Consider the following 11,913-nt stretch of genomic DNA (forward strand, 5'->3'; position numbering starts at 1 on the left):
GGAATGCCAAGGAGTCTGCCTCAGGGGACACCCACTAGCTGTTTCCTGTATTTGATCCCCAGATCTCACTATTGCTGGTTCCAGAAGCTTCCAGCCCCTCCCCAGGGCCCAGGAAGGGAAGAGGCACGTGGGCCTCCCCCTGGCTGTCAAGCTCACTCCCTGGGGCTGGCCCGGCACCAGCGCCAGGCTGTGACAGGCTGTCCTCACTGTCCTCGTCCCACACTTTGCAAGAGCACTCTGAGAGCTCTGACCCCAGCCTTGGGGAGGGGGTGGCCGGCGTACATGGGGCGCTTTGTTCTGGCTCCATGCCTCCTGACCCTGCCGCCTCCACAGGGGGGCTCTTCCCACTGTCCTCTGGCTTATGGCAGGTCACAGAACCACCACCCAGGGGCAGCCCACCCTGGGGGAGCCCGCAGGGTAACGGCAGGCCAGTGTCCTCCTGGGAGTGGCCTGCAGAGACCTCTCCGGGCCAGCCAAGGTCTGCGTCTGGGGTGTCATCAGCCTCCCAGCTGGACAGGGATGTGGAGCTCTCAGACAGCTGCACCAGGGTGGCGGTGGCTTTCTGAAACTCTCGGGGAGAAGGCCAGGCCAGGCCACTCGCAGTGCCTGTTACCGAGGTGTGGGGCAGGGCCTGAGCTTCTGGTGATCCTACATGGGTTCCGGGAGCAGTCTCAGGGCCCAGGTCCACAGGGAGAGCAGGCCTGGGCAGGGGGCTGCCCTGGCACTGGGCGGTGGGCGTCTCCTCCTCAGGGGCCACTGGAACTGCCAAGACAGTGCATTTGTGCTGGTCCAGCTGTGGTCAGGCCCCCTCCCACCCAGCACTAGAAAGAGCAGCACCCATACCCTGTGGATGGAACCAGAAAAACACCCCAACAGAGGAGTTGGAGGTGGCCATGACCTGGTGCGCCACCCTTGGATTCCAGCCCCACCCCGCCACTCCTGGCCTGGGGATGTCTCCAAGTCTCAGAGCCCAGCTGTTGTTCAAAGATGGGGCCCTTGGCCTCCAGACGGGGCTCCAGACAGGGGTCTACCTACAGCCACCCACCTCTCACTTAGCAGCCCTGGGACATGGGTGCGCGTGGGCAGGGTCCCCCAGCAGGGCAGTGGGAGGGGGAAGCCTGGCTCTGACTTAGCAACGGCCTCCGCTGACCCTTAAGTGGGACCTCCATGACCCCTGAGCAGCCTGGGCCCTGGAGGCTGCGGCGTTACCTGGAGAGGCAGCCAGACGGGCGTCTTCCAGCCCGGAGACGGGGTCTCCACATTCCTCCTCCTGCCACCAGGCCTCGCTCCTGCAAGCACATTGACGGAGCAGTCCTGGGGTGCCCCGAGGGGCTCTGGTCCTCCCCAGCTGCTTCCACAGGCTGCCAGGCAGTCCACGGGGCCAGGCCAGCGCCCCCACCCCAGTACTCTTCACACAGGCTGCCAGGCATCGGCTGTCATCTGGGTGACCGTCAGAGTGCAGGGCACAGGGCTCCTGGAGGCGTGTCTCTGGGCATTTGTCTCAGTCCCCACACGTGGGGACACCCCCGGAGTGTCCAGGGAGCACATGCCCTTGGAGAGGGCCTCTGCCGTGGGCTGACTGTCTGAGTGACACCTTGGCTTCCCAAAGTGACTCAGACTCAGGAAGGCATGATGTGGGGTGGTGCTTGGCCAGGCCAAAGCCAGATGCAGGGTCTCCCAGCAAGAGGACAGGGAGTGCCAGACCTGTGTCCACTCCTCAGGGCCCGGCCCCGCCCAGGTCCTGCAGCTCTAGGCAGCCTGGCCGCACCTCTGCTCCCCTGGCTGCCAGCTCTCTGTTGTGCGGGGCTTCCCCACAGGGCTCCCGGCAAAATCCAGCCCCAATTCTGGCCCCTCTGGGCTGGAGTTGCTTCCGACCTACCACACAGGCAGAGGAAAGAAAGATCAGGCAGCCCCTGCAGGGAGCGGTGGAGACCCCTCTCCCCTGACACCCCTCCCAGGGGCTCCAAAGGCCTGCCAACGCACTCGCCCTCCGCACACAGGCAGGCAGGCTTTCTTTGCCCAAGTCTTGGGCATCCATCCCACCCTCATAGCATGGGTAAGGCACCCTTGCAAAGGCCGCAGAGCAGGGCCCCACACGCAAGGCCATGGCCGACTCACGCTGGCTCCCCCGGGGCCACAAGGGTCCTCGCTGCACAGAGGGCGCCTGCTCCATCCCGGGAAGTTCTTTGTGAGGCGTTCCGCGGGAGCCCGGGGCTTCTCTGCTGAGGGGGGGCTGGGCTTAGCCCGAGGGTCTTCTGCAGAGCAAAGGGACTGTCAGCACAGGCGGGCACATGCAGGGCAGAGGGGTGGCCCCCAGGAACTCGGAAGCCACATAAAAAAACGTCTTAAAAGTCACACGGACCCAGCACTCCTTTGGGTGGCTTTTTTTTTTTTTTTTTTTTTTTGAGAGAGGTTTTTGCTATAGGGTGCATGCGCTTGCCAGAAAGACAGAGAGACAGAAAGCAAGAAATCACCCCCCCCCCGGGGGAATGGCCACACCACAGTCCCTTCTCCTCCATTCTCCTCTCGGGATCTTGGGCACGTACGCACATGCGCCCGGCGTGAGTTTTAAGCCACCAGGTCCAGGACGCGAACCACGGTCGATTACATGGGAGTCCAGTGACATAGTCATTACACTAACTGCTGGTCCTGAGTGGTTATTTTTTTAAAGAACTTTTTGCTATAGTGTGCGTATACTTGCCAGAGAGAAAAGTGAGAAACCACCCCCCAGGGGGGATGGCCACACCGTAATCCTCTCTCCTCCATTCTCTTCTCGGGACCCCACGTCTGGGACTCGAACTGTGGGCGGCCAGGTAGGAGTGCAGTGCCTTAACCACTACACCACCTGCTGGCCCCAGTGGCCATTTGCTCCTAAGATGACCCTGAGATGGGCAATTAGTGACACGTAGCCCTGGAAAAGTGCTTGGTGAGCAGTTGCTCCAGTGGGAGACCTTTCTGCATGTGGCAGGAAGCCAGGAAGCCCTGGCCCTCTGTGGTCTAGAGGCTGGGGGGCTATGCCGAGGAGCTGCCCCCAAGGTCACCCCCAGCCAGCTGTAAGGCCACCAGGTAGGGGCCACAGGCCAGTGGGGCCATAGTGGGGCCTGCCACGAACAGCCTATGGGCCCTTCCTGGTCTAAGATGAAAGCCCAGACATGTGGGGTCCCTGCTGGACAGCGGGCCACCGGATGGCTCTCCCACAGCTCTTCGTGAAGGCTACAGCAGTGGGGCCACACAGGAAGGGCCCTGGACTTCCCTGATGGCCATGATGTGGCACTACCCAGGGAGCCCCTGCGAGTGTGGCACCCTGAGCAGAGAGCAGCCACCACACAGACCAGGCAGGTCTCGGCGCTCACTGGCAGGCTCCTCGTTCACAGCCTTGGCTCGGGCTCCTGGCCTCAGGCTGCTCGTCAGCAGAGGGGTGAGAGCCCCGGTAGGAGCACAGGCAGCCATGCCAGCAGCGTGGGAGGTCAGGTGGAAGGAAGGCACAGGTGGCCGCAGAAGCCCAGGCCCAGCGGGTGGGAGTGCGGGGGTGGGCATGGAAGCCTGCCCCAGTCCCAGCTGCCCACCGGCACCTCCAGGCCCACCTGGGAAGCCCGCCCGGTGAGCGCTCCTCAGCAGGTCTAGCCTGTACCACCTGCACTGCCCTCGCTGCCTGCCAGGAGCTCAGGGTGCAGGCTCGAGAGGGTGAGGACTGCAGCAGGCCCCCGCCTATGCCCAGGGTGATTCCTGCACGGTGACAGGCCTGGCCCCGCGGCGGCTCCCTGTGTACCCCTGGCACCAGGGCTCCCCAGGCCCGTGAGCAAGGCCCACGCTACCTCACGTGCCAGTCAGGCCCTGGCTCCAGACCAAGCGGTGGAGAAGGAAGGTGTCCCTAGGCGCCAGGGCTCGCGTAGCTAGAGAGAACACTTCCTCAACGCTGGATTCCAAGTGGTTAGCAATTCCTCCAAGTGGGGCCAGCAGATGGCATAGTGGTCACGTCACTGGACTCCCACATGGTTGACCACAGTTTGAGTCCTGGACCCAGTGGCTTGAAATTCATGCTGGGCAAGGGTGTGTGTGCGTGCGTGCCCAAGATCCCAGGAAGAGAACAGAGGAGAAGGGATTGCAGTGTGGCCATCCCCCTGGAGGGTGATTTCTCACTTTCCCTCTCACTGTCTCTGTCTCTCTCTCCAGCGAGAACACAAGTCCTAAGGCAAAGACCTCTTGAAAAATAACAATCCCCTCCCAGGTAGAGGAAGTTGTGAGGAAATGACCAGAGACAGCAGAGTTTTAATTTCCCAAGGGCTGTGTCACTTCCTGTCAGAACTGGAGCTGGCCGACCTAGCCTGGAGGGGTCTGCGGCCAGGGCAGGGGTTGCTGGGACTTGTCGTCTTCAGTGTTCCTCACAGACCTCCCAGTCCTTGTCTGGCAGCTGGGCAGCGGCCATGGACAAGACCCCCTCGATGAGGGGCACGCTTCTGGTGGGTCCCCTCGGGGGAGGTACATAGGCCATTTTCAGGGGGCTTACCTGGGGACAGCTCCTTCATCTCCAGTGGCCTAAGCTGTGCTGCGGGGCTGCACCCCTCTGCATCCTCAGAGAGCCCCCCAGACTCGGGGAAAAGGCTATGCAGCATAGGGACCACCTGGGGAGGACATCAGGGCAGGGTTGACCTGGAGACGCCTGGCACTCCGTGAATGAAGGACACACTGGCACCCAGGCTCCCCCTGAGACGAAGATGCAGATTTGCAGACCAGGGCCCAGGAAGGCAGTGCGGGATGAAAAGGGCTTCCCGAGCCTCTGCTTACCGGGAAGGCCGGGGCCCGCGGATGTCTGACATCCTCGACTCTCTCACTCCCGCAGGGAAGGCCCAGCACAGGGGCACAAGGCTGCTTCCTGGGCTCTGAAAGACACGCGGCTGCGAGGGCTCCCCAGACCCAGAGAGGAAGACGGCTCTGGGTTGTGGCCCCCACTGCTCTGTGCCTCCCCCAACCCCCGTCACACTACCTCCCGTGTCCCCTGCCCCCACTCCCAGCCGAAAGTCGACCTGCCCCTGCCCCCCCATGCTATTCACCCCCCCTCCCATCTGCTCATGCCAGTTCCTGGAGGCTGGAGGCTCCCCACACTTCCGGGGTTCCCAGCTGCTCCCTGGGGTCACAGCGAGGCCCAGAGGAGCCGAGAGGGCAGGCCCTGGGGTGCCTGCGAGCTGCCCACTCCCCACACTGTCCTGCTGAGGGGGTTTCACTAAACCACATCCCTGTGCTGAGACTGGGACCAAGAGCGCCTTGGGGGCCACCCAGGTAGAATGGTGGCCCTGGGAGAGACACCCGAAGCTGCAGTGCTGTGGCTGGCGCCTGCTGGGGACGGGGCCTTTGCAGGCACAGTTAATTTTGGGATGGGGTCCAGCGTGGTGGTTACATCGCTGGACTCCTACGTGGTTGACTGTGGTTCAATTCCCAGACCCAGTGACTTGAAACTCATGCCATGCCCAAGATCCCAGGAGGAGAATGGAGAAGGGACTGTGGCATGACCATCCTCACTGAGGGGTGTGTGGTGTGTGTGATTTCTCACTTTCCCTCTCACTGTCTCTGTCTCTCTTTCTAGCAAGTGCATGAACCTTATGGGATGAACCTCTTTAAAAAGAGAGAGGGGTGGGAACCAGCAGTTAGTGTAATGGCTATGTCGCTGGACTCCCATGTAGTTGACTGCGGTTCGCGTCCCGGACCTGGTGGCTTAAAACTCACACCAGGTGCGTCTGCGTGCGTGCCCAAGATCCCAAGAGGAGAATGGAGGAGAGGGGATTGCGGTGTGACCATCCCCCTGGGGGGTGATTTCTCGCTTTCTGTCTCTATGTCTCTCTCTGTCTGTCTGGCGAGCGCACGCGCCCGGTTAAGGCACTGGACGCCCACTTGGTCAACTGCAGTTCAAGTCCCAGGCCTGGCAGCTTGAAGCTCATGCCAGGTGCATGTGTATGCATGCCCAGAATTCCAGGAGAAGGATAAGGAGACGGGCTCGGCTCTGAACGGGAAAGTAGGACAGAGCAGGCCCGGCCTGACCCTCCCTCCACCCTGGGTCAGGCATGGCCCGCAAGGTGGTGGTGTTTTTGCAGGCCTGCCTGGAACCGCCCACAGTCGGGGCCTGTGCTTGGTGGTGACCGGCCAGCTCTGAGCAGCCACCTGCTGTCAAGAGCGGGGGCCTGTCAGGTGGCTTCCCAGATGGTGTCCCTTGCTCTATGACTTGGGAAGGTCAGCTGAGTGTGCACAGGCAGCTCTCCTGTGTGAGCCTACGTGGGCGCTGCACCTGGCTACAGAGCAGGGAGGCCTCAGGCACCTGCTCACACACGCGTGCAAGTCTGTCTGACCCGAAGCCCGATGCCGCCGCAGGTTTCCTGGCGTCTGCTGTGGGCCTGGCACAGCCGCTGCCCTGCACGGTTACCTTGGCTACTGCTCTCCAGCAGCTGGCCCCGGGCATCAGGTGTGTCCTCTCTCAGTGCTGGCCCCTGGGGCTGTAAGTGACTGTCTGTCTCTGGAGCTGCCAGTGGGGCTGCCGCAGGCTGCTGCTCGGTTGAAAGGCTGCAAGGCAGGGTGGAGTGGATGGCCGCCCCTCCCAGGGAGCCAGCCCTGAGCACAACGCTGGGTGAGCCCTGTCCCCGTAACCTCATGGCACAGCCAGGGGCAGCTGTGGACAGGGGCCAAGAGCAGATGGGGCCCTGCCCCTTGCAAATGGGCAGCTTCCCATCAGAGCCTGCTGCCCCAGGGGGTCCTGTGCCGTGGGGTAGGGTGACATCCTGCCGGTGCAGCGCTGTCTGTCTGTCTCTGCGAGGAGATGCCCGGCCACTCTGAGCAGCACTGTGTGGGCACACGCTGGGCCCTACCTGGAGCCCCTGGCGGCTTGCTGCAGCTCAGGCAGGGCCAGGCTCTGAGCATGCCCGCTGTAGCCTCCTGACCCCTCTGCCAGGGTAGGAAGCAGGTACCCCGTTACAGCCCAAGGCCACGCCAGGGAAGGCCACCAGGTCGCCTGCAGGCTCAGGGCATGGCGGGTGCCAGGCCAGGCCCGCTCTGGAGCACCCCACCGCTCTCAGGTGCCCGCCTGGGCCCGGCTGCTGCCCTTTCTCTCCAGGCACTTGGCACTGAACAGTTTGCTGCCCCACCCCAGGGCAAGCCCGAGGGCCTCCCTCCCACTTTCACACTCAGAGGGTATCAGCAGGAGGTACTGGCTCAGAGGGTGACCCTGAGAGCCTGGAAACCAGTGCCCGGGACCCCTGGACAGGGACACTGAGAGGCTAGACCCAGTTTTCTCGCTGTCCACACCAGTGTGTCCCCAGTCAGGGTCCTGACAGCGACAGCACTTGCAGGACACAGCGAGAGGGCTGTCCCTCCGAGCTGGGCTGAGGGAGGACAGGAAGCACTGCGAGGTTCTCAAAGGCCTAGTCATCCCTCTCCCCAGGGAGAGGTGGACAAAATATGCCCTCTCTGGGCAGGACAGGACGCAGCAGACAGGCCACACCTGGGGAGGGGCTCCACAGGAGCAGCCTCGCCACACCTGCTTTCTCCATTTCTAACTCGACCGTGACGACACATGCTAAGAAAACCAAGGGGCGTCCTGGTCCCAGGAGGAGGCCCGACCTCGCCCTCGGGGCCCGGGCTGTCAACCATGCAGAAGGGCCCCTGCCCACCCCCATTCCTATCTGTGAACTCTGGGGTCCTGCAGCCTTCGCAAAGATTCTGTGACCAGCCACTGGCAGCCACGTGGGTCTGTCCAAGGGGGAGCTGAGGGGGAAGCTGCCACTGGCAAAGAGACCCACCACGGGGAAGGCTCTGGGTGAGTGGCAGGGAGCGAGGGCTGCTCCTGGGTGCCATGCGGGGCCTCTCTTGTATCCACACCACACCCTAGGCTGCAACTTGGTGTGTGTGTGTGGGGTCCTTGTTGCCTGTAGCCCTGGGGGATATGAGGGGAGAGGGGCGGGGGGAGAGACAGCTTCCGAGCCCGAGAGGGCAGGAAGCTCCTCCTGGTGGGGAGAGCAGCTGTGCCCCCCGCCCCCTGCAGGTTGGTGTCAGAGCACTGCCTTCAGCCCCCCTGCTCCACATACCACCTGGGCACAGCCCCAGGGTCCCTGGCTATTAGCCAGGGCCAAGGCCCGCAGACGCACGGCCAGCACAGAGAGACCAGGCTGCCACTGCTGGAGTTCGGCCCTCATGCGCCGGAACTGGCCCGTGCCCTGCTGCTCCCAGCCGGTCACCCACCTGCTGCGACCCCCACGGCCCACAGCAGCCCAGCGGGGCTGACACCCTGCCCCCATCTAACAAAGAAAGAAAGGCTCAAGAGAGGGTGGCCCTCCAGCCACACCCCTGCCTGCCTCAGAGCTGCTCCCAGGGGGCCAGGGCCCACACTCCCATTGGGCCAGGTGGGCAGGGGCCAGGCTCCCCTCGGCGACCTCAGTGCTCCCCAGCCTCCTGGCCAGGCCCTAGAGCAGAGTCGGGCAGCAGCAAATGGCCAGGAAGGACTCGGCGGGGCCAGCGCAGGGCAGGGCCGCCCAGGGCAGGGCCAGGATGAGCGACTCACTGTGTGATTGCGGGGCGTCTCGGGGGGTGATGGCCAGGGCTGCTGCCGGGCCTGCGTGTGGCCAGGGGGCACAGGGAGTCCTGCGCCCGCCCCTGTTGCTGCTGGCTTGTCTCAGAGCCTGCGTCCCGGGTGGCCTTGACTGCGGGGCTGGAGCTCTGTGACGGACAACACAGGGCAGCCTGGTGAGGCCTCCTTGGACCCGGCTCCTCTCCCACGTGGTAGCAGCCCCCAGGGCGCCCGTGGCACCACAGACTCAGGCTCCCATGAGCAGGTGCCAGGCTGACATGGATCCTCCCACCCCTGGTGGAGCCCCGCACCCTCATGGCAGGCACAAGCAGGCTGAGTTGGAGAGTCTGTGCCCAGGGCTGGACAGAGCTCTGTGGCTGGGCAGCCAAAGGTCCCCTCTCCTGCAGGCCGGCCTGGCGCAGGTGCTTCGAGAATCCAGTTCATGTCCCTGTCCCCTCTCTCAAGCAGATGTGCATCCCCAGTGAGAGGGGCTGCTCAGGTGGTGTGGGCACCTGGAATAGTTCCCTGCCCCGGGGAGGGAGCAGGCACCTTCTCCAAGGACACAGTGGTGCTCAGCCTCCCCAGGAGCCCCTTCCTGCCTCCGCCCTGGCTCTCCCACTGTCTCTGCTGGACAGAGCCCAGGGCCCCTCCCCTCTAGCCTGACAGGGCTCCTCCCCTCTGGGCTCCACACTTCTTTCCAAGGCCTTTCTTCCTGCCCCTCAGCCTGGAGCCCTTCCAGGACCACCGCAAGTCTGGCTCCTCCGCACCCCCCAGTGGCTGACCCCCACCCTCCATTGGCACGGCCAGCCCGTCCCTCTTACTCAGGGTCACCACAGGCAGCCCAGCCCACCTGCCGCAGCCCCTCCCTCAGGCACGTCTGCGAGGAGAGGGGGTCCTTCTGCCACGGGGACAGCTTCCTGTCCAGGTGTGCGGCCAGGTGGACGCTCCGCAGGGCTCGGAGCTCCCTCTGTACCAGCAGGGAGGTGTGAACGTCAGCACGACCCCGGCCCAGCGCCCGCTCACGCGGGGGAGGCCGACCACAGGAAAGGACCATCTGGGGCACCCTGGCCCGCACTGCACGGGCCTGCCTCTCCCACGTCTCCCTGCTCAGCCAAGGGGTCCCGCGGCTCCCCAGGGCAGGGCCGTCGCAGTGGCCACCTAGTTGCTGTGTGATAACTAGACCCCTTTCCAGAAGGGCCTCGCACTTAGCTGGCCAGGCTGTTCCCTGTATCCGGCTGTCACCTGCATTTTTCTGTCTCCATGCCTGGGACGGCGCTGTGGCCTGGGTCTCCGGGCAGCGCACGCCCACCGTCCTGTTCCCAGTGCACCAGGGCACCAGGGCACCAGGGCGTGAGCCTGATTATCTACCCCAGGTGCCAACACTTGCCCCTGCCCATGGCGGGCTGACCCTAGTGCACCTGTCTCCCCACAGGAGGACCTGGGGGCCCCTCCCTCCGGCCCCCAGGTCCTATCCACCCCTCAGCCTGAAGGCTGACCCTATAGCACCTGTCTCCCCATAGGAGGACCTGGAGGCCCCTCGCTCTGGCCCCCAGGTCCTATCCACCCCTCAGCCTGATGGCCCAGACCTGAGTAGCCACCTCCACAGTGCGTCACTGCCTGATCTCCCCACGGTCCACTTCCTCCTGGCCCCGGCAATGACACTGGCCCGAGGGCAGAGCGACCACTGAGGGAGACACCCCAGTCCCTGTAGCCAGGCCTGGTGAGGACCGTCTGCCCTCGTGGTCACTCGGTCCCTGTGCACATGCAGATCACGGCCCGCCTGACTCCGCCATAGGGAAGGCTCCGAGCAGTGGTGACTGTGCACATCTGCCCTGGCCCCCCGGCCCTGCAGACCACCCGCCACTGCCATCCTGCTCTGATGAGGAGTGGCCCCGACAGACCAAGCTGCTTGACCAAAGCCACGTCGGGCAGGGCTGGGCCCGGCCTGGAGCCAGGGCTGCGGGCGTGCTCTGTCCTGCTGCAGACATGCCCTGCAGCGCTGGGACCCACCAGCCCTGGTGCCAGGGAAGCCGAGGTTCCCCCTGTGTCGTGCCCATCCCACCCAGTGGGTCTGGGCTGGCCTCACCTGCTCCTTCTCCAGCTCGCTGAGGGCTCGCTGCCGCTTCTCCGCCAGGGCGGCCAGTGCCGCTTTGTCCCCCCGGCTGCCTAGACACCTAGGGGAGGAGCGAGACCCCATGAGTCCACGCAGGCGGCTGTGTAGACGAAGACCCTCCAGCACAGGGCAGTGCCTGGGAGAAGGCAGCTCCAGCCCCAGCCAGCACTCCTCCCAGTCCCTCAGACACTGCTGCATCTAAGAGATGACGTCTGGTGGCAGGCAGCCTCCTAGCCCGGAGACCCAGCCTGGTCAGGGGTCCTCTGGGGAGAAGGTGGGGTGCCCACCCCACGGCCATCGGGGGACACAGTGCCACAGCCTGGCACCCCGTAAACCACCAGTGGGGGTCTTGACTGAAATAATCTTCCTGCCGGCCACTCTGCACTGTCAAGAGGCTTCCAGATCCCACTTTTAAGAATTTTCCTTCAGGACACAATCTCTCTGGATGTTCATTAATAATGAGAAGTGGGGCCGGCAGGTGGTGTAGTGGTTAAGGTGCTGGACTCCCATATGGTCAACGGCGGTTCAAGTCCTGGATCTAGTGGCTTGAAATACACGGTGCATGCATGTGTGTGGCCAAAATCCTGAGAGGAGAACAGGGAAGACAGGACCGCAAAAATGGCCATGAGGGATGGTTATTCTTCGCTTTCTGTCTCTCTGTCTCCCCAGCGAGCTCATGCTCCCTATAGCAAAAATCCCTCTTAAAAATATACATATGTATGTATATATATAAGCAAATAATGACTAGAGGTTGGAAGCGGTGAAAGGCCAGCCGTCGGGCACAGGCTGCGGGAGCTACAGCACTCCCGCGGCACCTGTGCTTTGTGGCGGTTGCTAGCGACAGTCCAGAACAGGGCGCACGACAGCCTGTCGCTAAGCAGCCAGCGAGACACACGCGCAAAGGCCATCCGAGAGCGGTGGGGCACGGGCGTTCACTGCGTCTGTAACGTTTGAGGTTCCTCACTGGCTTTCCGAACCTGTCACTGTTCCGGATCCGTCCCCTTGTTCCCCTTAACCCCGCCGAGCAGTGTGGGCGTGGCCTGGGTGTGGCGGGGCCGGGCTTGGGCCGGGCCTGGGCGGGGCCGGGGCCGCGCGTGCGCTCACCCTCGCTGATGCTCCAGCCAGGCCAGCTCGGCGCGAGTCTTCTCCTCGAGGGCCATCTCGCGCAGGCGCAGCAGCGCGGCCTGGTGCTGTGCGCGCAGCTCCTCCTCCCGCACACTCTGTTCCAACACCTGGGCAGTGATGCGGCTTGAGG

At 63.8% G+C, this 11,913-nt stretch overlaps 1 protein-coding gene across 1 annotated transcript in view; it reads right to left on the minus strand.

Moving 5' to 3' along the window:
• Window positions 1-6: 6 nt before the first annotated feature.
• Window positions 7-11,913, minus strand: part of LOC102479403 (uncharacterized) — a 20,346-nt gene continuing 8,439 nt past the window's right edge. Inside the window, exons 8-19 of the mRNA XM_027766281.1 lie at window positions 11,763-11,906; window positions 10,632-10,719; window positions 9,396-9,512; window positions 8,540-8,694; window positions 8,221-8,276; window positions 6,413-6,655; window positions 4,786-4,880; window positions 4,508-4,622; window positions 2,119-2,255; window positions 1,769-1,875; window positions 1,210-1,289; window positions 7-762 (exon numbers count right to left, since the gene is read on the minus strand). Of these exons, the coding sequence (XP_027622082.1) occupies window positions 35-762; window positions 1,210-1,289; window positions 1,769-1,875; window positions 2,119-2,255; window positions 4,508-4,622; window positions 4,786-4,880; window positions 6,413-6,655; window positions 8,221-8,276; window positions 8,540-8,694; window positions 9,396-9,512; window positions 10,632-10,719; window positions 11,763-11,906 (2,065 nt within the window). The 3' untranslated portion in view covers window positions 7-34. The remainder of the gene's footprint in view (window positions 763-1,209; window positions 1,290-1,768; window positions 1,876-2,118; window positions 2,256-4,507; window positions 4,623-4,785; window positions 4,881-6,412; window positions 6,656-8,220; window positions 8,277-8,539; window positions 8,695-9,395; window positions 9,513-10,631; window positions 10,720-11,762; window positions 11,907-11,913) is intronic.

Source organism: Tupaia chinensis, unplaced genomic scaffold (assembly GCF_000334495.1).
Source record: "Tupaia chinensis unplaced genomic scaffold, TupChi_1.0 Scaffold142100_1, whole genome shotgun sequence".
Classification (NCBI taxonomy): domain Eukaryota; kingdom Metazoa; phylum Chordata; class Mammalia; order Scandentia; family Tupaiidae; genus Tupaia; species Tupaia belangeri.